Below are 25,892 nucleotides of genomic sequence, written 5' to 3' on the forward strand. Positions count from 1 at the left end.
ATGGTTGGTTTTTCAAACCAAATTATCTGTGTCACTAGTAACTCCTGTGATTAGTGATTGCTGTTGATGAACGGGTGTTACATGTAAATATAGGTACCAAAAATTAAAATTCTAAGTATTCATAATTAAGAGGTGAATTTTAGCTTTAATACAAAGGAGTTAACTATAAGATCAAGAAAAAGATATTCCTTTTTTTAGGTGCAGGAAAATGATTGTATGATTTAATGCCTGGGAAGTTTCAACTTGGATTGAGTATCAGCACTTACATTGTTGCAGCGCTTAATGAAAGAGTCTAATGTCTTTTGCTTTGAATTTGGACTGCTGCTTGAAGTTGGCTGCTGCTTCACTGCCACTTCCAATGTGTTCTCTTCCCCATCCAGCATCTACAATTCACCAGTTCAAACATAAAACTACAAATCCAAGCTAACAAATACAAATAAGTTTAGAATCCGAGCTACAAAAAGAATGCTATTTTGGTCTCGAAACTTTCAAATATGTCATTTTAGTCCTTGGAACTTGGCATAATAGAAACCTACCAAAGATTCCAAGGCATAATAGAAACCTACCAAAGATTCCAAGGCATAATAGAAACCTACCAAAGATAATCTTTGCTTGTCTACAGTACCTCTATAGACAAACGTTTGAAGTCACGTGTAGTTGGGTTAAGTGTAAGGCTTGCAAGAAGATTAAAGTTCTCGTCAAAGGGTCCAACTTAACGGTGATGTGAGATCTCACATTGGTTGGGGAGGAGAACGAAATATTCCTTATAAGGGTTTGGAAACCTCTCTCTAGCAGATGCGTGTTAAAAACCTTGAGGTGAAGTCTAAAAGGAAAAATCTAAAGAGGACAATATCTACTTGCGGTGGGCTTGGACGGTTTAAATAAAGTTTAAGTACTAAACAAGAGTATCCAAAACTTGTTTGGAAGAGATTCTGGATTGGAGGCACCAACTTTGAAACAGGATTAAGTCTGGTCTAGTTTTATAATTTATGCAAAGTTCAAGGACTCATATCTGAAACTTAAAAGTTTATCGACCAAAATATAATACGGCGAAAGCTAACGACTAAAATAGAATTTAAATCTCAGTTGGAAATTTTCTGGATTGAGAGTTACCTGTCCTAAATTTTCTAACTTGCTCTGAACAACATCCCTGCAAGAAGCAAATAAATGGATTACTTTACTCACAGATATCGTTTAGCCAACGCTCAACGGGAACTTACCATATGATATCATCGACTGTGTCGTTCGCCAGTAGATAATGTATGTTAACAGAAGACACCTACAAGAACAAGATCACCCAATGAAGATTCCTATTATCATTGTACTTGAAACTTATAGAACATATAGCATGTTCATACTTGTCCAATTCTATGAGCGCGATCTTCAGCTTGAATCAGATCACCCGGGGTCCAAGAAAGCTCGGCAAAGATAACCGTGCTGGCAGCGGTTAACGTTAACCCAACACCTGCAGCTCTGATAGATAACTGCAGAAGTTTTAAATTTTGGTCACCATTTTAGCTTCCATTGAGAAACTTTTGAAAAGTTTGGGCAAAAGAAAATGGTACCACTGCTGCCCTGATAGAATCTTTCTGCTGAAAGTCTGCAACCAGAGCTTGCCGTGTTGCTGACGGAGTACCGCCGTCAATTCGAATGCAGTTCACTTTCTTTTTCTGGAAATCAGCAGTTTAAATAAGAAAAAGACTGATCTCAAGCCAGAAACTGGTGTATAGCAACAATGGCTTACTTGAAAGAACTGGTGTATAGCAACAATCATGGGCTGATGATGAGCAAAGACCAGAAACTTGCAACCTCCCTGTGAGAATTATTAAGTGTACTTTAACATAATATATCCACTTGAATGTACACTGACAGACGTCCACATAACAAAAGTCGAGATATTAAGCAAGCTGGTAGTACACATGGATGTTTGGAAAAATACCTCAACCACAGTCTCTAAATAATTAAGAACTGCTGGAATCTTGGCTTCAGCAGAATCAGTGTATATCTGGTTTCAATATAAAGTTGGACACTTTAAAATAAGAAAGGAGGAAGATATTGGGCAAATTTTCGAGGTTGTTTAATAAGAAAAACATCTCTATAAGACCTCGATGCACCGAATTTATAGCTAAAAATCAAATTCAGGGATGCTAGTTATCACATGAACACTTAATATGCAATAAAATGAGCAGCATTGACAGTTACCTTATTAATAAGATTCTTTTGTTGAAACTTCAGTGATTCTACCTCCTCTTCTGATCTGCAGGCCTTAATTTTTCCTTTAATAACCTCCAACTGTAGACAAACACATTATATTAGTAGAAAGGCATTGTTTTTAAACTTCCTAAATGAAGGCTATTAGAAATAAGTAACAGCCCAAAGTTGGGGCTGAGCATAAAGGAAAAATGATAATTCAGAAATGTGTGATTTCCGCTTCACAAAAGGCTATTTGGCCGAAAATGAAAAGTAGTAGTTTTTCAAGACAGGATTGAATATGTTGATCGAGTTCGGGGTAGTAATTGCATCAGTTGTATCTTAATCTGATACTTGAGTGTATTTTCTGTGTCGGAATCTTCATATTGTTTGCTGATTACTGTGCACTCGATCCTACCGTTTGATTATCCATGCTTTTTACTATTTATAATGATGTTTGAAAGATCTACTCAAGTTAAAGGCTATGTGAAAATAAATCAAAAAAAAAAAAAAAAAAAAACTTCTAGAAAATCATCCAAATAGGCTTTCTGTACTCAGAAACAAAAGCTTAGGCTAAATTATAAAAAAAATATCCTTGTTTACAACCTTTAACCTTTCATAAACATATAAAACTACCTTCAGAGTACAAATTCTTTAGAATGTTGGACAAAAAAATGACATAGGGAAAATATAGTCGTAACTAGAATGCTTGTCTGGATTAAGTCGGAAAGAACGGCATACAAACATGTAGATTTTTCATCTAACATTCAAACGATTTCTCTACTCTAAGAGTAGTTTTGAAATGTGCATAACAGTTCGAGGATAATATTGCAACTTGAAAGAATATGGATACTTTTTAAACAAAAGGCAAAGTTCAAGGGTAGTTTTTATAAGTTAACCTAAAAAACTCAGAGAAGTAGAACCTAAATCTTGGCATTTCCTGATTCTAGATAGGCTACTTTTTCAATTTTAGCTTGTAGATCAGAGTATTCTTTATCCTCTTATTTCTCTAGATTTTTTTTTTTATATTAATGAATAAAATTTAAGTTTCCTATAGAATGAAAGGGTTGCCATACAAATGCCCAAGGATAAGCTAAATATTCTGGATGTTCTTAAATTACCTCACAAAATAAAGCTTTAATTCCCCTTATGTCCTTCTCAGCCAAATCAAGGAACACCTGCAAACATGAAGCAAATTGTCAGAGGACCAGTAAGAAAAGAAAAAAGGGAAAAAATCTTTACAACAAAATGAATTGGAACATGTACCTGTTGCCTACGCTTCAGAGGGAGCTCAGAAAGAACTTCCTTTTTAAGCCTACGGATCATCAAGGTTGCTTTCATCAGATTGTGTAATTCTTCATGGTTACTTGCACCTTGATATAATCCAAAAGTTCCCTGAAAATGATGATGTTTCTAAGTGATTCAAACAAGACCACAGCTATAAGTAACAAGCTTTTGATTATAGAAGCCATTGTTCCTTACACCCTTGCAATATCTGTTGCCATACTCATGAACACTTTTATACACATTTGGATATAATGCTTCCAACTGCAAAGTTCAAAGAAAATTCAACTGACATAAAAACCAAATACTTAGACATGTACATGGTATTAAGCCAGAAAGAACAAGTAAACTCAACCTGCTTGAGGAGTTCAATAGGTCGAGACAATGCTGGAGTTCCACTAAGCAAAATAGCATACTGAGCTTTCTGAAAATAAGATTTTAACATGTGTAAGGGTTATAAAGGAAAAGGAATACCTGTGCGTAAAGTCCATGTGCATTACAGCGCACATTCTAGTGGCACATGCAATTTCCAAAATGCATGCATTTTAGGCAAAGACACATTCAATTTCCATAATGCATCTGTCACGGCTCAAGCCCACCGCTAGTAAATATTGTCTTCTTTGGGCTTTCCCTTTCAGGCTTCCCCTCAAGGTTTCTAAAACGTGTCTGCTAGAGAAAGGTTTCCACACCCTTATAAAGAATGTTTTGTTTTCCTCCCCAACTGATTAGGATCTCACACCATCCACTTTGCCAAAAAATGTATCCATTTAAAACTGATAGGATTCGTCTAATTAGAAACATATTTTCAGTCAACTCAGTCAAATACACTTGCATCATGCACGATAGACACATTCATTCTACTCAACAGAACTACCCTGGGTTACGAAATAGGTTGAAAACAATCCATTTATACTCTTGTTAAACCCCAAAAAAAGACTTGCCAAAAAAATCCCTGCAGGAGTGGACTTCATTAAGAAGACAAGATAACCTGTATAATGGGCAAACAAGCGACCGTCCTCTTTGCTTGAGCATTTTTCATGTAGTGTGACTCATCTGCAATAACAACCTGACAAATAACTAGGCCAGTGTATGAGCATTAACATTCAGGGTAGAGAATAAAGAAACCCGTAGAAATATTACTGAGCTCGTAATACTACAACTAACAAACCAAGGATCTTGTCTGAAATACATGACAACATTCTAACGGATCTCAAAAAGGTAAAACATAGAAAATAAAAGGACAGAAGTCCACAAGAACTTTTCAGAAAAAAAGAAAAAAAAAAAAAAAAAAAAAAAAAAAGAAAAGAAAGATGAGAGATGATTTTCTTGCTGCATGAAATGAAATAACTAGACAAAATCTAGGCGTTACATAAAAATGTACAGAGGCACCTTAAACTCCGAGGCCATTAGAATATTCTGTAACTTCTGGACCGCATCATAGGAGATGATGTTGAAAAGGCCATCAAGATGAATGGTGCTTTTTGTGCTTGAGGAGAGGATAGTAAATCCACTCTTATTTGACCCGCAATTTTGGGACAAAACAACCTGATTCAGAACTTAATAAAGTATAAACATCTAAAGCTGCAACTCAAACATCCTTTTTAAACCCTATCAAGACACCAGAAATCGTGTACAAGATATAAAATCTCAATCCAATAATCGATTAAATAATAAATAAATAAATAAAAGCAATTACAGAGACAAGGATGTGGTTAATACATGAATATCTGATGAAGGAATTTTGAGCCATTGCTGAATCATCTGGAAGAAAGCAAAAGAGAAGTAGCAAGTTAGCAAAAATTCTCTTTAAAAAGGAGGTGAAGTTGACAAAATATTTACAGCAGCCCAGTGCAAGCGTAAGGAAGATGGTGCGAGTATAAGAACGGGCCATGATTCGCGAATACATGCAGCCACAGCAATAGCCTGCAGAGAGTGAGAAAACTAAGGATTTTGAGATAACGCAACATTTAAGAGATAAAAATCAAAGTTGAGAAGATGTATTATTTAGCAGAATCCACATGGACCCCATGGACTATTTGATTATCTTTGACGTAGAAAAACATAAATCAAGAAGAAGAACGCCTGTACCCATGGAAATTGCATCATGGGCTCATATGATGCCTTATCACACAGTAAACAGTACCCTTAGAACTCAAGCAAATGGTGTATTCATCAGAATTTAGGAGACCCGTAATCTAGTCAACTACTTTCGGCATTGCAATATCTAAACTGAAAGTCCCAAAATGAGAATTTACATCTCCGAAATACGAAGCAGGTGTGTTTTATTTATTATCTAAAAAATTGTTGTTCAAATACAACATAACGATTACAAAGCTCAGTTAAAGAGTCATTTGCCTGCAAAGTCTTCCCTAGCCCCATTTCATCTGCCAAAAGAGCACGACCTCCATGCTGTAAGATAAACCTGAAAATAGCAATTGACAAAGATAAAAAAGAAACTCATACATATCAAATTTAGAACTTTTAACTTATTATGATAAAACACAGTGGCAACTGACAGAACTCTCCAATACTTCATACCCAACACCTTCCCGCTGAAAGGGTAAAAGCTTTGATTCGATATCCGCAGGTAACCTGTTATATTTGTCTTGTGCAAAATCATAGAAAACATCAAAACATTTAGTATATACATATATTAATATGCAAACAACCCCTGAATAGGAAAATAATTTACAGAAAGAAGGGGTAACTAGGAGTCAAACCAATGCCTGAGTTAGGACATTTAATATAAATGTTACTAACATCGAGTTTCTAACCACATTCAATATCTACCTCGTAGATCAGGAAGCAGAGAAGCTGCTATGATAGCACGATGCACCAAGCTATCTAACTTCTCTACCTGTGAAAAAACTAAACTACATTATTAGGATATCTTATGCCACAACAGACTGTCCTCATAAATATTATTTTATATCAATCGATTGTAGAGGTAATGAGGCAAAGGTTACAACCTCAACTTTAGAACCAACTACGTCGCGTAAAACATTTTCTGCCGCTGACATACTAGATATTGGAAACATCCATAATCTGCAGGTACGAAAGTTTAAGAGGTACAAATGGTAACAGACAAATACAACCATGATGAGAGCGAGAAGTGAGTGGAGGAAACCTTTCTTTTGCGTTCCAAGTGGCTTTAGGGATTTTTCGAAAAGCTTCTACCAGTACCTATAAAAAATGCATGATAATATAGACGTAAAGGAGGATTTGATCAGCAGTAGCTAGAACAAAATCTTTGCAGGCAGCTAGAAAATGCACCTGATCGTATGAAAATTTTGCAGCAATGTTCCCGCTGCTGTGAAGAAAAAATTTGACAGAAAGCTTAGGTAGTTCCTTTGCACCTTCATCTCCTTACACAAACAGCCAAAAGATATGCAGATAATAAATAACTTTTAGCCGCTCATTATTATGTTGGAGCAATATAAGGGAAAATTTTGATACATGAGATTGAAATTGTATTTTCTTTTCATAAGAAACAAGCTTTCGTTTCATATAAGTAAAAAAAACAACTCAGGGCTATCGAAAAGAGCTCCCATAGATTAGACGGTGCCAATCTTGCAAGTTCCAAGCAAGGATAATGGATAATTAGAAAAGGATATGCATTCAAAGACCAAACAAATGTATCAAATTGGGTCGATAGACTAAGTACAAACAATTCAAATTCAGCTGGGATATGATCATTTCCTAAACAATTCCATTATTGAACTCTAATCGTTAGAAGAATCCGCATTCAAAAAGTTATAAGCTTTGTTCAAATTGTAAAGAGATAGAATTACGAAGCTGAAAAAGTAAAAGCTTACCAATGTGCTCTTTTGACGTAGCGGATGAAGGTAATACTCCGGCCAAGGGAGGAAGGGTTTCCACCTGAATATTAACAAATGATCAAAGATTTGGAAGCATGGTAAAAACATATAACACCAAAGAACACCATGGACGCGGACATAGCGCTACAATCTCAGAAACAGGGTCCTAAAGGTACAATAAAACACTACAAAAACCATAATCAAAGCATGAACCAACGACAAACCCCGCGCGAATGAGAACCCCGTGCAGGATTGAGTTGGGGAGATTGAAATGCAGGGTTTTGAGGTTTTAGGTTGCAGATTTTGGCCTCATTTGATTGAACGAACTGATGAGAGTATTGATTATAAGCAGAGCAAGGAATAGAGACGTTTACTGAAGAAGAAGAAGCAGAAGCAGCAGCGGAATGAAGTTGAGCGATCTTCTGAACAGCATCTCTCTCGAGGGAATCGAGTTCTTCAAGTGTCAAGTTCCAGTCATCATCTTCATCTCCAAATTCCATTTTTCTTGGAGAAAGGCGCCAAACCCTTTCTCCAATTGCTGCTAGAGTCTCCGATGAAATGGAATCTCTCCACGCGCCAATTTTGAAGTGCACTTCGGGGCGGGACGGTGTCCGAATGATCTTCCCCGTTCGTTATTTTATGGGATTTTTTCAATTCCTTATATTTCCATATATTCAAAATTTATATATATTTTTTAATTTTTTCAATTATTTGTGAATTATTATTATTATTATTTTTAAAATTTTAAATCATAAACTTATTTTCGAACAATTAAATATAAAATATTATTTTAAGCAGTATACCGATATGATTTATTGAGACATGGTTTAAATCTAGCACAAAATATATACCGAACACGATACCAACTTAAATAGAGTAAAAATTTTGATCATACGTCCACAAAATATTGTATAGTTTTGACAATCGAACTTGAAAATCTCGAACAAATTCGTCCATAAAATAAAATGTTATTAATGAGGAATATTTAAGAAAAAAATTAAATATAAAATTTCACAAAATAATAAGTGGAATAATAAATAAATTATTTTTTATTATTTAAATTAGCACCGTGTCGTTGATATTTTTAGTTTTCTTAGAACCCTAAACCCCGAGTGGTCACCTTGCTTGCTGCCGCTCTCCCTCCATTACACTGCGTACAGAGAGAGAGAGAATGAAATTCCAGTGTCTCCGAGATCGGAATCTACTCTGAAACTGAGCTAAAGCTTCCCATTTTCTCTCTTGCATCTCCCCATCCAAGCAATCGTTGCGAGTGTTCTTCACCATGTCGGCTTTATCCAGAGGTCTCATTTCTCGTTTTCGTCTTCTGTCGATCAATTCCGCCGCTTCTCCGATAATTACTTCTTCTTCTTCTTCTTCTTCATGGACGCATCCGTCTTGTTATTTCTTCTTCCGTACTTTCAGTACCGAGGGTTCGATTCAGGCCGGTGATGGCTCTTCGCTTTCTTCTCCGATTATTGAAGCTAAACCTGGTGTTATGAGCCCTAACTCGAAGCGTACGGGAGTCATTGCTGTCAAGTGTGGAATGTCGGCGCTGTGGGATAAATGGGGAGCTAGGGTACCCATCACTGTGCTCTGGGTTGATGATAATATTGTATCTCAGGTCAAGACTATTGAGAAAGAAGGCATCACAGCTCTCCAGGTACTGTTTAAATATCTTCTTCTCGTTTTCATTTCTGTCAGCGGAGTAGTTTTTGTTTATTATTCTTGTGAGCACTGCTTAGATGAAATTAGGAAGGGGACATTGTTGGCTCTGGTAGTCTTGGTTTCTGAATGGCATGGGATTTTGGCTTAATGATGCCGAGGAGTACATCTTTGGAATACTATTTGCTATGTTACTCTCTCTGTGAGAGGGATTTGAAGCTGTTACTCTGTTACTCCTACCCTTTCAATTCCATGGATTCTGGAACTATACTGAATTGAGCTGCACACTGTTGTTTTGGATCAGCATTTCACCTATGAAAGATATTCAGTTATCAGAATAGAAGTTGAAGAGGGTATTTATGTACGTTCTGTCTTTCATATGGAAATCAGAGGCCAATGGGCCATTCCCTTTACTCGTACCGATCAGAATCTGACCTCACGAGAAATTGAGCAAAAGGCTGCCGAATTGGCCTATTTCTTGCGTGTACCCATTGAAGTTTTTTGAAAATGAAGTTCAGAAGTAGGAAGAGGTATATAACTGAAATGAAAGAATAATCCTTTTAATAGACAATAGTAATAGTATAACTTAACGGGAGTTTCTTCAGAATGCTCATTTGAGACAAAGCAGACGTATACGGATCAGACAGAAAACTGTCTTGGTCCGAAATTTTGTGGCTTCCATTGTTACACTTAACTAGACGTGATTATATGACCTTTTTGTTCTTAATAACTGGGTTATCGAGGTTCAAATTCTCGTATCAAACTCATTGCCTACCTCCCTAATATTTGGGAAGCAACAAGAGTTTTGATTATTACTTACACTTACCATTGTTGATTTCACCATTTCTAAGGGGAAAAAAAGTTGTCTTGACCGTTAGACCATATGTATGAGATCTCTTTTTTCAGTTCTTACAAATTTTATGGTATAGGACTTGCATTTATTGACCAAGTGTGCTATGCTATGGTGCTAGTTAGATTGGCTGTGGACAGAAGAAGGCGAAGCATTTGACAAAACCCGAGGTAGGTCATTTTAGGGCTCAAGGTGTTCCATTGAAGAGGAAACTGAGGGAGTTTCCAGTGACAGAAGACGCCCTTCTTCCAGTTGGTACGACAATTGGTGTTCGTCATTTTGTCCCTGGACAGTTTGTTGATGTGACAGGAATAACAAGAGGGAAAGGTTTCCAGGTGAGTCCATTGCAGCATTCCTTCATTAAGTTTTTAGCTCACAGCCTCTACTCCTATTAGGTTTCTTTCATTCCCTTGTATTTGTTAATATGGTTAAGTTAATTACATATTCAAAACACATGAATGTTATTGTGGGAACATAAATGGTTAAGTTAATTGCATATTCAGGCAAATATTTTCAATAAACACCGTAACCCAACTCTAATATTTTACCATGATTTACCTAACTCGAACTTGTTTTGTTTGGCTTGAATGCTTAATTATCTAACATTCTGCATGATCTGCGGGGTGAAATTTGAACATCAAAGTCACAGTGCTGTACATGTGTATGTTATCACAAGATAATACGGACAATTTCTCGATGAGATCACGTGCATCCTCAAGATGACAAGAATTAAAACAATCACACAATTCATATATATAAGTATAAACACGAAAAATATTAAGGGCTCTATACAAACCCTAGGAGAAACTTGTGTAGCTGATAACTTATGTTGATCTTTGATCTTTGCTTTGTTTCTGTTTTTCATGTTTTTGCTAATCTGGTTGTATGTTTGTGTTCTAGACATAAAAAAGCTGTTTTCTTTCCATGTGTAAATGGTATAATATCTTTTCCATAAAATGATGTCTCTTATGGCTAATCTTTTTTCTTATTGTTCACAGGGAGTGATGAAAAAGCATGGATTTAAAGGAATGCCAGCATCCCACGGAGCATCATTATCCCACAGAAGCCTCGGTTCTACAGGTCAGAGGGATGCTCCTGGAAAGGTGTGTTTATCTTTTCATGGTGACACTCATTTTTAAGATTGAGTGGTTATTTCAGTTCTCAAATGCATTTTAAGGCTACCCAAAACTCACATCTGGTTGAAACTCGAGCATTGAAGATATCCGCGTAGTAGTAGGGTAATATATCGCGCTAGCCTACTTCGACATAGGACTTTGATTCTGTCTCCTTCGTTTCCTGTCAATGTGCAAGGTTCTTTCTCAATGAATGGAGATTTTAGAGAATAGAAACAAGAATTTGATGGGACTAAACAAAAAGGAATAACTTGCACGGTAAAAGGACGTTTTCTGGATTTATCTATGCTTGTGCAATGAATCAATATCGAGTAATTACTATATTGTAATAGAACAAGCTTGAATTGTTTTTTTAATACCAACTTTATCTGCAGTAGAATTACTATGTTGTAATAGAACACGCTTTGGTTTAGTCTGATTTATTTCTTGAATCGTTTTTATGGTCTGTTATGTTGTGAGTTCTACTCCGTTTTCTCTGTATGCCATGTCGTATACGACTGAGAAACGTGTTCTTATTTTCCAGGTTTTTAAAGGTAAGAAGATGGCTGGTCGTATGGGTGGGAAGCAGAGAACTGTGAAAAATGTGTGGGTCTACAAAATTGATCCTGCAAGAAACTTGATGTGGGTTAGAGGACAAGTAAGTTTCTTTCAATATACACATAAATATGACACTCTTGCGACATTGTGATCTGAGATTATTTGCTGCACAAAACTTCACCTTCCAGGTCCCGGGCGCCGAAGGAAACTTTGTATTTATAAAAGACGCCTTCTACAAGAAACCCAACAAGTCGATCCTTCCATTCCCTACCTACTTTGCGAACGACGACGAGGACACAGAGACGTTGGAACCTCTCGTTGCTGATCTTGGAGAAGTAGATCCATTCATGGTTGGAGAATGATAGGGAGTTGGGCTTTTCAGTGCAAGTTCTTCGATTTCGCTCTGTTTTTTTCGATCTTTTCAGCTACTGATGACCCTTTTTCGAGTAGAAACGCAGCTGGAGGTTCTGTATGAGGCAATCCAATCTCCTTATACGATGGGAATTTACCATTTACTTTTCTTTCAACTCAAAACTTGTACCGGAAAATGCCATTTTGAAATAAAGGATAGAGAAAAAGCTATGATTATTGAGGTTTTTTGTTGATGTTTATGTGAACTTGGAGAAAGAGATTGTTTATGGCTGCCGTCGCCTCTCTTCATTTGAACTCATTTTCATCTTCTACTCTGAAATTTCAACTATAGATTCTTAAAATTTTGTTGAAATTCCTCAACCCCACCTTAAATTCTGTTTCAACTTCTGATAACCACCGCACGATCAATCATTTTTCTCGGCTGCTTCGAGTTTGTTGACGACTCTTATGAGGAAGACTCTGTTGTCTAAGTCAACGAACCTTTCCTTGTCATCGTTTGCTTCATTGTCCTCCCTTTCATATGGAGCGTCTCGGCAACATTGATCATGATGAAACTCTCCATTGCCGTCCTTGGCAATGGTGGTTTTGTCATGTGGGTCGAGAGAGCCTTTAGTTCCTTCTAAGTCTCCCTCATGGCCACCTAAACAAAAAAAATTAAAACCCTAAATTTTCACACGTAGAATTGATAAACTTTCGTGGAATTCATCATTGCATAAAATGAAGATAATAATAGTTATAGTACGTCAAGACACTTCTTCAACGGTCTCACCACCAGCTCTGAAGAATTCACTAGAGGCGAGCACAAGTAAACCCTAAAGTATATATATATTATATATATATATATATATATATATAAAATCTAAAATAATTTAAAATTTAAAAAAAAATAAATCTATATTCTCCTCTAAAAAAGAGATATAAAAAGAAATAAAAGATAAGTTTAAAAATTGGAATTTTAGAAGAAAATCCGTCTAAACTTATAAAAGACGTTATTCTGAGTTCAAAATTCAAACCAAGAGGGCCAAATCGCCTTTCTTCTTCTTCTTCTTCTTCTTCTTCTTCTTCTTCTTCTTCTTCTTCAGGTCAATCTCGATTCCTCCATTTCTTTCTGAGGAGGTTTCTCTCTCTTCAACAAAGTTCTCTTTTTCTCTCTCTTCTTCAAGGTTCAGAACCCAAAGCCTCCTGTCGTTCTGATTCTCTCTCCGGCTCCGATTCTAGGGTTTCTGTTCCGGCGAATGCTGTTCATCCTCATCCGATGCAATCCAATTCCATTTCTCACTGCCAAGAATGCGGCATCACTCAATCCGAGTGTTGGATCCTCCACAATGTCCGTGTCAAAGCGTCCTTCCGTCGTCTCTGTACTAATTGCGTCCTCAGGAACAATATCTCCCGTTTCTGTCCCGTGTGCTTCGATGTTTATGACGATTCGACTGCGCCGCCGTCTCATCAGCGAGTTATGTGTTTCAGATGTCCTTCGATCTCTCATCTCTCTTGCATTTCTTTTCGTTTTTCTTCTACCTTCCTTTGCCCTCTCTGCTCTGATCCTTCTTTTACCTTCTTCGACTGTTTCGGCTCCGGCGGCCTTGGCGTTTGCCAATCGGAGTACGCCGTCGCTACTTTGGCCGGGAGAGACATTAGCGGTAAATCGGCTAAGGCGGTTGTCGCAGCGGCTCGTGTCGCCGCTCAATCCATGCGGAGAGCGGCAGCTGACGCTAGGGCTGTAGCGGAGATGAAGATCAAGAATGCTGCGTTTGCCAAGAAGCAGGCTACTCTCGCATTGGAGCGGCTTGCTTATCTTGAGCTAGAGGAGAAAGATGGAAATGAACATGCTAATAGTAACGGAGATGCTGTGGCCGGTGAGATGACGGTGGAAGAACAGAAGCTGCAGGACTGGATATCTTCGATTCTCGAGCCTAAGACGCGGAATCAAACTCAGTAGCAGCAGGCCAATGGATAAGGAAACCAACTGTAGAGAGTAATTCAGTAGAATGCAGAGTCGCTATACAGTAAAACCATCCATGGAAGCATCTGAATCAATGTAGTGATGGTTTTTCCAGATTCATGGATGGCAGGAAAGATCAGTCGAGGTAAGTATGAAAGAATTTCCATGTACATTTCAACATTGTTTGCTGAAATGATATTGAGAATGAGGCGCATTTTTCTGCTTCTCTATTGAATCCAATTCTTTATTTTACCCATTTTTGTGTCTGTTAAAGAATTCAAAAGGTTGAAGATTAGGGTGAAGTAATGTTTTCCTCTGGAAAATTAAAAAATCTATTCAAAACAAGTTCAAATTTTTTAGAGGAGAAATAGATGAACACGAAGAACAATAAAATTTGGAACCCCATTTCACGATTAATCAAAAGGTTAGATCATGATTCGAGAGAAGATAAAGAGACAAACTAAAGAATCAAAGATCGTCGAAAGGACGAGACGATTGTTTGATTATACTCCTTCCCCAATCAAATCATTTTCTTTGTTCCCCCAACTTCCGCATCCCTGCGCTTAAATCGAAAAGGTTACAAAAGTGGTTGTTTTGATACAATTTTAGCGTCTGAAAACTTCTTAAACTGATAGATACACGACTAAAACTAAAACTGGCCACTTATGTATTATACCATCGTTCGTATACTCACTACAAGAGTCGACATAATGATAGTTAACAACAAATTAAAACGTAAGAATACGAAAAGAAAAATTTAGAAAGTTGGTGCATAATCAAAGACTATCTTTGGTCTTTATTGTGAAATGAATGCTGAAAATAAAGATAAACCTTTCATGGATCAAAGACGGCAAAGATTACTTAGTGCCCCTAAAGAAGAAAGGTTTGGTTCATCCAACAAATACAAATTTGCATGACTTGGTTGGTTAAAAGAATTGTCCCAAGATATTACATTCAAATCAAGATCAAGAGCGCCCCCATAACAGCAACTTTCCCATACTCCCAACCCAATAACATCTCTATTCCATGTAACAACACACTTCACTTCCCACAAATTCAAATGGATTCATCATATAATTCTCATCTTTTTATATGAGAACGAACTTCCATCAATGTTTCCTCTCTTCTTTTTCCTTCCTTCCTACCAATTCATGTTCATATTTATATACCACTCTACTTGTTGTGGTTACCAACCTGCATACGACCGCTATGTGACAACCTTGATGCAAGTAACGGTGCTTCTTCATCGACATTCATGTCGGACGAACCACTAACGCCGTTGCCATTGTTGCTATTTGGTGTGAATATATCTGACGATCTCTTCTCTAACTTCCAGTCCTGTACTATCCATCAAAGTTTCAGTTAGGAAAATATTGGAAGGTTGGTCAAGAGACAATAACCAGCTGATAGAAATTACACAACAGACAGACAAAAAAGCACGTAAGTTAATGGTCGGCCCCTAAAATCATCGTCCATCGACAAGGACTTTGAGATTTCTGAGTCTTCAGTGAGTTTTCAAAACAACAAGTTTGCAGATTGTTTGCAGTTCAACAGTCTTGTCTTACAGACTATATCCATGAATCTACTGGGCAAAATCATCGAATGAAAGGGGAACTATGGATATGATATCATGAAAACTTGCAAAAGCTCGAAAAATTTAGCATAAGTTATAGCTCGATCAACTTTCAAGTTCGAAATATAGGATGTCATTAAGGTAACATTTGCATCCAGCTCCTCTAATAAAAAAAATGTATTCCCCCAAGAAACATAAATTTCTATTAATTGAACTAAAAAAAATACAATGATGAAGGATTCCCATAGACATGTACTGTAAACAAAAATACGTTCGCACGCAGAACAAAAACAATACATTCCATATAACACTCTTAAGAATTCCATTCTTTTCCAACAATATTTGGGAATTTCAATCATATACATCTCATTTCCATGTAAATCATGAAGTGAAACAAGCAGCAGGTAAGAGTTTAGTTCATAATTTCCCTTGACCTTAATAAATACTTCACATCTCACATTAAGGAAAAACTAAAGCTCCAAAAGGAATTATATTATCGATGCAGATGACTTGATGGCAAGAATATAATAATAATCATTACAAATGTATGATAATTCTTCTGGCCTCTGTAACTCTAATATTCCTAGCTTATAAAAACAAGAACAGATGCAACGATATGGAAATATGGAACGTTCCCATCAGTCACTAGAACCAAAGCTGATACTTAATATGGTTTGAAAGTTCTCGTGTATATATATTTTAAATGATTAAAATTGCCATGAGATAAAAATAATTGAGAGAAACCTTTACCATTCTCTCTGGAATGCTTTCAGAAGACAATTGAGATGCACGAACATCCTTGACCTTTATGTAATTATACATGAGGACGCCACACAATGCTGCATTGAGAGAAGGATTGGTAAATTGAAGATCATAATTAGTAACACATAATAGGAAAAATCCTCCACTTGACAAGGATTACCAATTGCATAGCCAATGATATTCAACCCTGTTATCGTAGATTCAGGAAATATAACAGTTGAGAGTGCTATTAGTATCCAGTCTTTGAGAACACCAGCAACTCGAATAGTAACAGCTCCGGTTCTTCCAATTACTAAAAAAATAGAGAAGTTCAATGCCAAGGCACACAGTGCATTCGAAAAGAAGATCCAGAAGTTGAACTGAATTTGAGTAACTTGCATATTTGGTTTCTCCAACAAGTACCAAGGAACAAACAGGAAAACAAAGCTGCATGTATCAAACATAAAAAGTGAGCGGCTAATTCCATCGACCACTATTAAATTAGAATCTGTCTTTTGTTAAATTTACGTCATTTTCCAATAAGTGACTGTCACTCTAGATCAATCCGAAATCTTAAGAATCCATTGACAATTACACAGACATTTCCAGTCAAGAAGCACCAAAGTACACTGTACCTGCATGGAGCAATGTAATATAAGCTGGTGATAGGATTTAGAGTCAAGCCCTTCTTTTGCAGAAGGACCTGCGTCAAGACCAGCCGGAGAGCTTCTGCAAAGATACCCGTGACCTGGTAAACTGTACCTACTACATTAAAATGAATCTCTCCATATGAGGAAACGACAACCCCAACACTGACCAGCAACATGTTGAAGAAAACGTCACACCTTAACTTGTCGGTGCCACACACAACAGCCATTAAAAACGTGGCTACTGGCACTGAAATATCAAATTTAAATCTAATTATTTTACATTTTTTAGGAGACTCATTCGAAAATTAAGAAAAAGGATGAAGTTTAGCCTCCATACTTAAAGCCTTAAGCATCTGAATGAAGGCCACAGATATGTGTAAGTAGGCAGTGTTACCAAACCTGAAATATCAATAGTTAGTAATGCTAAAACTATTGTGAACATGACGCACCGTGCACTGGTCCCATATCTGATAAACACCATTTACAAAACCAAAATACGAGACCCGTGCCTACTAAACAAAACTCTTTAAGTACTATTACAAGAGGTCTAATTTTACAACTTTACTTACCAAAGACTTGATGCAAAAAACGCGCTAATTGGAATGACACATGTTGCATATCTGTCCAACAAAAAAGATATATATTATACACTAAAAAACAGATAGATATTATACCCAAGGAAGAAAAAAAAAACCTGCAAACAGAAATTATACCACAACTTTTCTTGATGCACTTACATTTCAAAAGTCATTTTGACTGGAGATACAACCTGCAGATATGAAATCAACATTAATGACTCTAGCTACCAAAATTTGAAAAGAAAAGATTAACCCAGCAAGAGAAAATGGATGAATTGGGATAATCCAAGACGTGCAAGATTTTTATATTGAAGCATTGCTGCCTGCTAGTAACAATTAGTAGTTGGCACAGACTGAGGATGATGTAGAACTTTTTAATACTTTTTCTGCAAATATGGTTAAAAAAAAAAAAAAAAAAAAAGGCTACCTCTAAGGAAGATAAAAGAGACAGTTACAAAAACCCAATTCAACAGTCATCTTCATACCAAGGGAACAAATTGACAAAGAACAACCAGTAAATTGAAGAAAGTCCCTTAAAGTCATATATTGAAGTTCAGGTAAAATCATACCTTGAACACGCGAACGAGAAAGAATGCAACAGCACCAGAAAAGCCCATATGAATCATTGTAAGGGTAATAGGCAAAGGAAAATTGAAGTATTTTGGGGAGAGCACCCACTGCAATATTAGAATGGCAAATCAAAACAAGCATCAGCAGAAAGCCAACAACTAAGCAGTAAGAATGGTAATACCTTAAATTAAGATTGTGAAACAGTTAAATTATGAGAATTAAGTGTGCCAGTAACGAAAAAGGTAATGAAAACTGGAAAAAATTTCAAATCTGAATTAAAGAAAACAGATGTCGAAATACCTTGTTGTACAAAATAACTCCAGATGATAGCAAAATGTAGATGAAAAGATACAGGTAAGTGAGCACAAGTGGTCTGTTGATCATTTTGGCGAATAAGAACCTTCGCTGGCTGATCTAACAGATGAGTTCCGGCAGTTAAACTATCTTTATCACCACTGTCTATGATCTGAAACTGAAGATAGAGGCATCTTCTATCTAAAATCTGCAGTCGAATTCATCTTCTAGGCTATACAATAGGGTTTATCGGTTCCACCGACGGGTGCAATGCCTACTGTACTGTATATACATATGCAGGATAGCGCCTGAGAAGACGAAGCCCGGATTCATACAATAGGATTTAACTATTCCAACAAGCAAATCCCAGATACATTACATTCAAACCATCCAAAAAGGCACTGAGAGTTGAGAAGTAACACGATTTGCCAAAATCATAAAAAATCAACAATCAACCACGCCAATAAGAAAGAATCGCGTACAAGAACCAAATTCGGACAATGTCTAGTTTATGATGAAAAACTGATCCAAGTGGGAAATATAAATAAAACCCAAATTCGAATAGATCTGAAAAATGCAGCACAAACAAGAGACAGAAATTCAATTGCAACAGAAGACAAGACGCAGGACGCCAAGAAAACGCATCACAGAGCAGAACGCGATGAAATACGAGAGGGAGAAGAAGAGGAACTTACCGAAACCGTGGGATCGAGGCGTAGGCAGGAATAGGAAGGAGAAAAACGCTAAACAGTTGCAGTAAATAAACCCTACTCGGCGGTGAGAAGGAAAACGATGCAGAGAGGGGAATTGTGGGGTTCCAAGTGGGAAATGGAGAACTGGGTTAGTAGAGAAAAATGGAGGAAGAGGAGGGAGAGGGACAGAGAGTTAATGGCGTCTGGATTTCGAAGAACTGATGGATCCGTACGCTGTAAAAAGTGGCTTCTGGATTTCGAAGATGCAGAAGTGAACACAATACACACGCTGTTATGCTCCCTTTTGACGGAGCGGTACCCTTTAAATACTATCCACATCTCCATACAATTTTAGAATAAATATGGCTCAAATCCAATGAATCAAATGAACAAAATTTTGAAGGTTTTCATAATCCATAAAATTTCTAAATTTTCTCAACAAAATAAAGAATGTAATAGAAAAAAAAAAAGTTGCATAGGTCATAAACGGTCTGGCAAAACTTAAACAAGATCCAGTTTAAGCAACTTTGATCTTAGCCTAGGCCAACCAAGATCACACGGTCAACCAAGATCACACGGTCAAGCCTGAGCCAATTATTATTATTATTTTTTTATTATTATTATTTTTTTTTTGTGTAAGAATTGGGAAAGGGTTTTAGAGATTTTTTTTAAAATATATTTTTAAATTATTCAATAAATAATTTTCAATTTTCAATATATTTATTTATTAAAAAATTAAAACATTTCAATAATATTTTATAAACGAAAATATAATATAATATTTTAACCAACAAAATTTCTAAAAAGTCAAAATATATATATATTACGTATAATTTATGTACTTTTAAAATTTGTTAAAAAGAAGGTTAAATCGGAATATAAGAAGAAAAAAACGTAATATAGAATTTAAAAACTTCACTATATTTGCAAATTCCAAAAATACGAGTTAGATTTGTAAATACCCTAATCTTGTTCCTACCTACCACCTATTACCTATTACTCTTTCAAATATTTTATGGCATATTGGATCAATAAATTTATTTTTATACTACTTCCATATAAAAAATAGAAAATAGCTATCGATTTATATTATCTTATAACGAAACATCGGCTCTACAAAGAAAGGGCTTAGTCAACATTGAAGAAGACAAAGTAAAAGAAACCCCATCGAGTACCTTGATCGTAAACGTTTCGTATGTTCGGTTGTCCACCTCCAAAGTCATGATTCAAGCTTGAAGTTCAAGCTTGAAAGATTGAAAACTTAATAACTTAAAACTCTAATTGTCTTCCTCGACCGACTCTGAACGAATGAAGCCTGCTCGAGATTAACACGAGAGGTTGTAACCATAAGCATAATGTAAGGAGGAACATCAAGCGTTCAGTTATAAGAATCAGCTAGCTTAATCAGAGTAATAACTGTCTCTTAGGTTCTTGCAAAGAAGACTAAGCATGGGTACCATTATCTAGATGGCCCTTCCCTTCAGATTTTGGTCTAATGAACCCTAAACTGGCCAGCTTTTGCACTAACATCTTTTCAGCCGCTACCTAAAATGATCCAAACAAAAATAAACGATAAGAATCGACTTAAATTAAAAAACAAAGCGCGAGACAACGTACTAAAGATAAACAAGTTTGTTTTCTAAAATCAAAATGATTATCAAACAAGCTCTAATATTCCCTGCATAGTTCTTCTTTTATAGATCAATCATCACATTTGTGTAGTAGAAAAACCAAGAGGGGGAGGGTCATCAAACCTCGATCATAGGGCTGTTTTTCGGGATATTGCTAGCCAAGATGATATTTAAACCCGTCTTTAACACTAAGGAAAGAGGAAACAAAGGGATTAGTAAGGCTAAGAGAAGACGTGACAAAATTACATTGACATAAGCATAGCTCAACTGGTTAACATACAATCTTGATCCACTCGTTTAGCTCAACTGGTTAACATACAATCTTGATCCATTGAAGTAGTCTCTCACCCTGTTGAACTAAAAAAAAAAGTCAAAATTAAATTTACATAGTACCTAATCGACGAGCCATGCTAGCTCCTGTATTATCATCAGATGAACCTCCGAGTATGGAAGTGACACTCACTGTATTGTTCTGCAAAAATTTAGTGGAAAAATATTAACGATTATGAACTGATAATATTAAACAATATGGAAGAGAGGAAACGATGAGGAAGGTGGAACAGAAAATACATTAAGTAACAAAAAGTTTTAGGATGAGTTTGATATAATTTGTATTACCATAGAAAGTACTTTTAAGCTAATTAAATCCACAATAGTTAATAGTTAAGAACGCTCGCCCAAAAGGGGTGGATTGTGAGATCCCACATTGGTTGGGGAGGAGAACGAAGCATTTTTTACAAGAGTGTGAAAACCTATCCCTAACATACGCGTTTTAAGAATTTTAAGTAAAAGTTTGAAAGGGAAAGCTCAGAGAGGACAATATCGGCTAGTAGTAGAGTCTGTGATGTGATTTTAAAAGTTCCAACAGCTCTTTATACAGATTCGGTCAAATCAACGAGCAACTTACAGGTCGTGTGGGGGCAGCTGCGTATAAATTTCCAAATTTTGCAGAACTGCAACCAATCCATACATATATCTACACTAATAAGAAAACATAAAAGAACTTGGGTTAAGATATTTAACACAATAATGCTAACAATTGAAATGGAAAAATTCATAGGAAGGCTTAGAAAAGCCATGAAGAACCTGTTTAGAGAGAGAGATTATCTGAAAATGGACGGGGACATCGTTTATGGCTTCACTGAAGCAAGAAACACGAACACCACCACCGTCAAGGTCGCCATTGTTATTGCTACTTGGTAGCTCAGCAACTGGGTGTTCTTCTTTTGAGGTTTGAGCTTGAAATAACATTTTTATGAACCTAACACAAAGATGTGAAAATATTGGAACACTGATCTTCTAGGAGGAAACAAAAACTTTGAGGTTAGTTTAGGGCATGGGTCTCATACTATGTTAGGAATCACGACTCTCTACAATGGTATGATATTGTCCACAATGGTATGATATTATCCACTTTGAGTATAAACTCTCATGGCTTTGCTTTGAACTTCCCTAAAAGGCCTCACGCCAATGGAGATAGTATTCCTCACTTATAAACCCATGATCTTCCATTAAATTAACCAATGTGGGACTCACTCCCAATAACCTCAATAGGCACTGCTCGAGGTAGGACTAGACCATCTCCATAGTAGACGCGTTTTAAAGCTTTGAGGGAAAGCTCGGAATAAAGTGAATAATATCTGCTAGCGGTGGGCTTGAACTGTTACGTGAATATCTTTTGACAAGAACGTTCATGAGAGTGGGATAGAGACTCAAGAAAGCTGTCTAAACTCTTTCCCTTTTCCTTGAATTCCATGCAGAACAAAAGCAAGGCCATGATGAAGTTCAACCATAAAATTTCCTTTTCTTCTTACCCAAAAATTCACTTCCAAAACGTAGCATATGATCAACGCCAAGCTACGAGTACATAATATTCAGTGAACTCCAGCTTAGAGATACAGTATGTTCATGTGAAGCTAAGAGAGTCATATATCCATCAAGTCGAGGAAAATTCAAATCAATACCTTAAAGAACGATTACATAGATAACATCGGAAAAACCTTGTGAAATCACTCAATCTTAAAAGAAAACATTGATATAATCCAATCCTCGAAGAAAGAACAGTCGGCGAAGCAATTAGAGCAGAGTAAATCGCGCACTACAGCAAGCGACAAAACTAGAACAAACATGACCTAGAAACAAATAGTAGCAAATTATAGCAGAAAATGCAGGAGAAAAAATTGAGAACAAACCTCGAGGAAGATTGGAATCAAAAGAGAATCCGTGAGAGAGGAAGTGAAAGGGAAAGTTATTAGAGCCGAGAGAGAGAGAGAGAGAGAGAGAGAGAGAGAGGGAGACTTCCCAATGATACAAATTACGATCAAGGAAGTGGCATTTCTGTAATATTACTCCGAATACAGTGGCATTTTTGTAAATTTTCATGAAAGCTTTGAATTTTTTTCATTGGTGAAAGAAACCCGTCTCCCGCGTCTCCCCATTTTCTGATTCTCTCTTTGTTTCTCTATCTCGCCCATTCCCGCGGCTCGGCCGGAACACAAAATCGGATCTCTGTCGAGCTTCGCTTCTCGATTTGGCATTCGATCAGTCCATTCTAGTTGGTATGTAAATTGTTTCAAACAATCTTGCACTGTAGGCTGTTTATATCTGCTTTTTGTTCTACTGAATCTCATAGGCAGTAATTGGCGTAGCACATTAGGAATTTATTCACATTTTTTGTGATCTTGATTACCATAACCAGAGAAATGAGTTCTTGTAAAGTAAAAGAAATTTTGTTGAATCAGGTGTTTTTAGGCAGTAATTGGCGTAGCACATTAGGAATTTATTCACATTTTTTGTGATCTTGATTGCCATAACCAGAGAAATGAGTTCTTGTAAAGTAAAAGAAATTTTGTTGAATCAGGTGTTTTCAAATTGCTTGATTGTTCATTCTTCAGTAGTATATAGGCCTCTGCTACTAGAATCCTTCGCATGGTAAAAGTTCATTGCCTCCCCATTTGGTCCACCCAGTGATGCAAATTTTAAATCCGCCGACTACATTTACAGGAAAACAACCACCCTGGGCGGACGACGAAGCAGGAGCCTGCATCAATCATCAACGGCAGGATCTTCAAAGTGTGGCAAGGCTGGAAGAAGGCAGAAACAATAAATGGCTATCTATCAGGCAAGCAGTTTCATATCACTTTTAAGTTCAAATTATCCAATCTTTGGTTTATGAGATAACTGAAATAAGTCTGAATGTGATGATTGAAAATTGTGGAAATTTCTCAATCACAACTGCAAATTCAGGGGGGTGGGGGGAGGGAGAGAGAGAGAGCATAGCCATTCATAATTATTGCTCGACTGTATTCACAAATCTCTCAAAAAGAGAGAGCTGGTAGTTACAGTCTCTTGTAGCCATAGCCATAGCCATGGCCTTTAGACAGCAGCAAAACGCAAGTATCCCTTCTTGGAAGGAAGATCAACAGTTTCAAAGCCTTGAGGGAACATTTGCTTGGCCTGATCATTAGTTACATTGGGCGGAATCACGCAGGCCTCGCCTGGCTTCCAGTTAACCGGAGTGCAAACCTTGTGCTTCGCAGCCTTCTGCAATGACTCCAAAACCCTCACCACTTCATCCATGTTCCTCCCTGTACTTGCTGGGTACAGGAAGCTCAGCTTCACCTTCTTGTCTGGACCGATGATGTGCAATGCTCTCGATGGCACTGCCCTGCCTGATGAGTCCTTCTCGTCCGGGTCCACCATGTTCAGTTCCTTGATCAACTCCCCCTTTGGATCCGCCAGTATTGGATATGTCACCTTCTTTCCTTTCTGCAAAAGGATAATAAGATCGGTTAGGAATCACGCACCTCTATATACTTGAGAACTCACGATCATAATATGGAACTCCCTCCCAACCAACCATTCTCAACAATCCTCTTATCAAAGAAAGTACACCATAATATTCTCAACAATCCTCTTATCAAAGAAAGTACACCATAATAGACCATAATAGAGCCTCCCATGAAGTCTAATAATAGAGGCTCCCATGAAGTCTAGGTAGACCTCAAACAGCCTCCCCTTGATCGTAGAGCCTCCCATGAAGTCTAGGTAGACTTCAAACAGCTTCCCCTTGATCGTAGAGCCTCCCATGAAGTCTAGGTAGACTTCAAACAGCCTCCCCTCCCATGAAGTCTAGGTAGACTTCAAACAGCCTCCCCTCCCATGAAGTCTAGGTAGACTTCAAACAGCCTCCCCTCCCATGAAGTCTAGGTAGACTTCAAACAGCCTCCCCTCCCATGAAGTCTAGGTAGACTTCAAACAGCCTCCCCTCCCATGAAGTCTAGGTAGACTTCAAACAGCCTCCCCTTGATCGAAGATCAACTCCTGGAACCATCCTCAACATTCTCCAATCAAACAACGTACAGGGAGGCTCCTTAATCGAGGGCTCGACTCTTTGTTTGAAGCTCTTGGATCCCTCCGAACGAAGGACCTTTTGACTGCACTTTCGAACCTAGCCATTTCTTTGTTCGAAAATTGAGGATTCTATTTACCTACTAAATGAAGAGGCATGGCTCTGATTCTGCATGGCTCTGATTCTATATTAAGCTCCACAATAGTACAATATTTTGGAGTTTTAAGTACAAAACCAAAAAGACCTTGATATATTCCTACCCATGATCATCCTCTATGATCTAAATTAAGGACGCCCTCCTAAACAATCCTCAACAAGATCCATTTTAAAAGTTCCCCCAACACTCCCCTCCCTAACGAAACCAAATAAGTGAATAAAATCATGCAATGTTCAGAAAGAAAAAGAGAAGAAGAACTCACGTTGTAGGCTTCAATATCCTTAATCCAATCGGTATGAGATTGAACATCATCACAAGACAATCCTATGAGCTTCACACCTCGTCGAGCAAACTCCTCTGCCTGAGCAGCCATCATCCCCAGCTCCGTAGTACAAACTGGAGTGAAATCACCTGCCACCAAGACCGTTCATCAATATCTATTACCAAATTCAAGACAACAACACGGCCAAATGGGTACCTACCTGGGTGAGAGAAGATGATGGCCCAGCTGCCGTCGATGTAGTCATATAAACTGATCTTCCCATGGGTGCTATCAGCTTGAATGTTGGGCACTGTATCGCCGATGGTAAGGCCTGGCATCTTTCTTCTTCCTACAGAAGGATGGTTCAAATTTGAAGTTTTGGTGTTCTGATGTGCGATGTTGTTTCTTCGTTCCAGTATTTATGAAGTTTCTGGCCTTCTCTTGGCTTGCTGCATGAAGCGAACGTGGCGGCTTTCGTGTCTATTGATGGCATGTTGCATGCATTTTGACGAAAATACATTACCTCTTTGTCTCTCAACATGCAGCCACGTTCAGTTAACCTTTCCAGCCTGCCACCCTTTTTTTCAACTATCCAACACCAAGTA

The 25,892-nt window shown here is 37.3% G+C and overlaps 6 protein-coding genes across 10 annotated transcripts; 2 read left to right on the top strand and 4 right to left on the bottom strand.

The window, feature by feature from the left end:
* Positions 1 to 103: 103 nt before the first annotated feature.
* CHR18 (chromatin remodeling factor18) lies at positions 104 to 7,947 on the bottom strand. The gene is made up of 24 exons (XM_023684183.2): positions 7,517 to 7,947; positions 7,290 to 7,353; positions 6,748 to 6,839; positions 6,602 to 6,657; positions 6,444 to 6,519; positions 6,265 to 6,331; positions 6,013 to 6,079; positions 5,830 to 5,896; positions 5,314 to 5,397; positions 5,194 to 5,235; positions 4,864 to 5,019; positions 4,463 to 4,540; positions 3,830 to 3,898; positions 3,673 to 3,738; positions 3,457 to 3,585; positions 3,312 to 3,368; positions 2,203 to 2,292; positions 1,940 to 2,005; positions 1,745 to 1,813; positions 1,566 to 1,670; positions 1,359 to 1,484; positions 1,221 to 1,279; positions 1,114 to 1,150; positions 104 to 383 (listed from the first exon to the last, which is right to left on the bottom strand). The coding sequence occupies exons 1-24, from the start codon at positions 7,790 to 7,792 to the stop codon at positions 222 to 224; spliced, it is 2,160 nt and encodes a 719-aa protein (XP_023539951.1). The 5' UTR covers positions 7,793 to 7,947; the 3' UTR covers positions 104 to 221.
* Positions 7,948 to 8,369: 422 nt separating this feature from the next.
* On the top strand, positions 8,370 to 12,112 carry RPL3P (ribosomal protein L3 plastid). 2 transcript variants are annotated; one of them, XM_087125873.1, is made up of 6 exons: positions 8,372 to 8,593; positions 8,715 to 8,952; positions 9,930 to 10,139; positions 10,803 to 10,907; positions 11,461 to 11,574; positions 11,663 to 12,112. In XM_087125873.1, exons 2-6 carry the CDS (start codon positions 8,788 to 8,790, stop codon positions 11,834 to 11,836), a joined length of 768 nt encoding a protein of 255 aa, XP_086981999.1. In that variant the 5' UTR covers positions 8,372 to 8,593; positions 8,715 to 8,787; the 3' UTR covers positions 11,837 to 12,112. The 2 variants fall into 2 exon arrangements, with proteins under 2 accessions (XP_023540684.1, XP_086981999.1); XM_023684916.2 differs by having other exon boundaries at positions 8,370 to 8,952.
* A 712-nt stretch (positions 12,113 to 12,824) lies between these two features.
* LOC111800711 (uncharacterized) lies at positions 12,825 to 14,044 on the top strand. Its single transcript, XM_023684523.2, has one exon. The coding sequence runs from the start codon at positions 13,102 to 13,104 to the stop codon at positions 13,783 to 13,785; it is 684 nt and encodes a 227-aa protein (XP_023540291.1). The 5' UTR covers positions 12,825 to 13,101; the 3' UTR covers positions 13,786 to 14,044.
* A 517-nt stretch (positions 14,045 to 14,561) lies between these two features.
* On the bottom strand, positions 14,562 to 19,201 carry LOC111800220 (putative sugar phosphate/phosphate translocator At1g48230). Of its 3 annotated transcripts, none has more exons than XM_023683814.2 (10): positions 18,890 to 19,201; positions 18,201 to 18,502; positions 17,900 to 18,007; positions 17,490 to 17,521; positions 17,322 to 17,372; positions 17,090 to 17,151; positions 16,738 to 16,999; positions 16,284 to 16,549; positions 16,106 to 16,200; positions 14,562 to 15,126 (listed from the first exon to the last, which is right to left on the bottom strand). In XM_023683814.2, the coding sequence occupies exons 2-10, from the start codon at positions 18,282 to 18,284 to the stop codon at positions 14,962 to 14,964; spliced, it is 1,125 nt and encodes a 374-aa protein (XP_023539582.1). In that variant the 5' UTR covers positions 18,285 to 18,502; positions 18,890 to 19,201; the 3' UTR covers positions 14,562 to 14,961. The 3 variants fall into 3 exon arrangements, with proteins under 3 accessions (XP_023539582.1, XP_023539583.1, XP_023539584.1); XM_023683815.2 differs by having other exon boundaries at positions 18,201 to 18,541; XM_023683816.2 differs by having other exon boundaries at positions 16,112 to 16,200; positions 18,890 to 19,197.
* Positions 19,202 to 19,952: 751 nt separating this feature from the next.
* LOC111800222 (uncharacterized) lies at positions 19,953 to 22,822 on the bottom strand. 2 transcript variants are annotated; one of them, XM_023683817.2, is made up of 7 exons: positions 22,710 to 22,822; positions 21,604 to 21,778; positions 21,425 to 21,493; positions 20,911 to 20,989; positions 20,641 to 20,705; positions 20,344 to 20,431; positions 19,953 to 20,201 (listed from the first exon to the last, which is right to left on the bottom strand). In XM_023683817.2, exons 2-7 carry the CDS (start codon positions 21,766 to 21,768, stop codon positions 20,164 to 20,166), a joined length of 504 nt encoding a protein of 167 aa, XP_023539585.1. In that variant the 5' UTR covers positions 21,769 to 21,778; positions 22,710 to 22,822; the 3' UTR covers positions 19,953 to 20,163. The 2 variants fall into 2 exon arrangements, with proteins under 2 accessions (XP_023539585.1, XP_086982316.1); XM_087126190.1 differs by lacking the exon at positions 22,710 to 22,822 and adding an exon at positions 21,867 to 22,689.
* A 977-nt stretch (positions 22,823 to 23,799) lies between these two features.
* On the bottom strand, positions 23,800 to 25,694 carry PER1 (1-cysteine peroxiredoxin 1). The gene is made up of 3 exons (XM_023683819.2): positions 25,508 to 25,694; positions 25,288 to 25,436; positions 23,800 to 24,285 (listed from the first exon to the last, which is right to left on the bottom strand). The coding sequence occupies exons 1-3, from the start codon at positions 25,623 to 25,625 to the stop codon at positions 23,893 to 23,895; spliced, it is 660 nt and encodes a 219-aa protein (XP_023539587.1). The 5' UTR covers positions 25,626 to 25,694; the 3' UTR covers positions 23,800 to 23,892.
* Between the last annotated feature and the right edge of the window lie 198 nt (positions 25,695 to 25,892).

Source organism: Cucurbita pepo, chromosome 8 (assembly GCF_057944985.1).
Source record: "Cucurbita pepo subsp. pepo isolate OVF chromosome 8, ASM5794498v1, whole genome shotgun sequence".
NCBI classification, from domain to species: Eukaryota; Viridiplantae; Streptophyta; class Magnoliopsida; order Cucurbitales; family Cucurbitaceae; genus Cucurbita; species Cucurbita pepo.

Bases quoted from the DNA above. Each gene is read 5' to 3' on its own strand.
- CHR18 (XM_023684183.2), bottom strand. From the start codon at position 7,792: ATGGAATTTGGAGATGAAGATGATGACTGGAACTTGACACTTGAAGAA. The intron at 6,080-6,264 runs GTAGATATTGAA...ATTTTGCACAAG, and splicing joins TCTGCTTCCTGATCTACGAG to ACAAATATAACAGGTTACCT. The intron at 1,280-1,358 runs GTATGAACATGC...TTGTTCTTGTAG, and splicing joins GCGCTCATAGAATTGGACAA to GTGTCTTCTGTTAACATACA.
- LOC111800220 (XM_023683814.2), bottom strand. From the start codon at position 18,284: ATGATCAACAGACCACTTGTGCTCACTTACCTGTATCTTTTCATCTAC. The intron at 17,000-17,089 runs GTATGGAGGCTA...TTGATATTTCAG, and splicing joins TCAGATGCTTAAGGCTTTAA to TGCCAGTAGCCACGTTTTTA. The intron at 15,127-16,105 runs GTTTCTCTCAAT...TGGATAGTACAG, and splicing joins TTCCAGAGAGAATGGTAAAG to GACTGGAAGTTAGAGAAGAG.
- PER1 (XM_023683819.2), bottom strand. From the start codon at position 25,625: ATGCCAGGCCTTACCATCGGCGATACAGTGCCCAACATTCAAGCTGAT. The intron at 25,437-25,507 runs GTAGGTACCCAT...TCTTGGTGGCAG, and splicing joins CATCATCTTCTCTCACCCAG to GTGATTTCACTCCAGTTTGT. The intron at 24,286-25,287 runs GTGAGTTCTTCT...ATCCTTTTGCAG, and splicing joins AGGATATTGAAGCCTACAAC to AAAGGAAAGAAGGTGACATA.
- RPL3P (XM_023684916.2), top strand. From the start codon at position 8,575: ATGTCGGCTTTATCCAGAGGTCTCATTTCTCGTTTTCGTCTTCTGTCG. The intron at 8,953-9,929 runs GTACTGTTTAAA...GGTGCTAGTTAG, and splicing joins AAGGCATCACAGCTCTCCAG to ATTGGCTGTGGACAGAAGAA. The intron at 10,140-10,802 runs GTGAGTCCATTG...TATTGTTCACAG, and splicing joins CAAGAGGGAAAGGTTTCCAG to GGAGTGATGAAAAAGCATGG.
- LOC111800222 (XM_023683817.2), bottom strand. From the start codon at position 21,768: ATGTTATTTCAAGCTCAAACCTCAAAAGAAGAACACCCAGTTGCTGAG. The intron at 20,706-20,910 runs GTACTATGTAAA...CTCTTTCCTTAG, and splicing joins TAGCATGGCTCGTCGATTAG to TGTTAAAGACGGGTTTAAAT. The intron at 20,432-20,640 runs GTTTGATGACCC...GGATCATTTTAG, and splicing joins AAAACAGCCCTATGATCGAG to GTAGCGGCTGAAAAGATGTT.
- LOC111800711 (XM_023684523.2), top strand. From the start codon at position 13,102: ATGCAATCCAATTCCATTTCTCACTGCCAAGAATGCGGCATCACTCAA.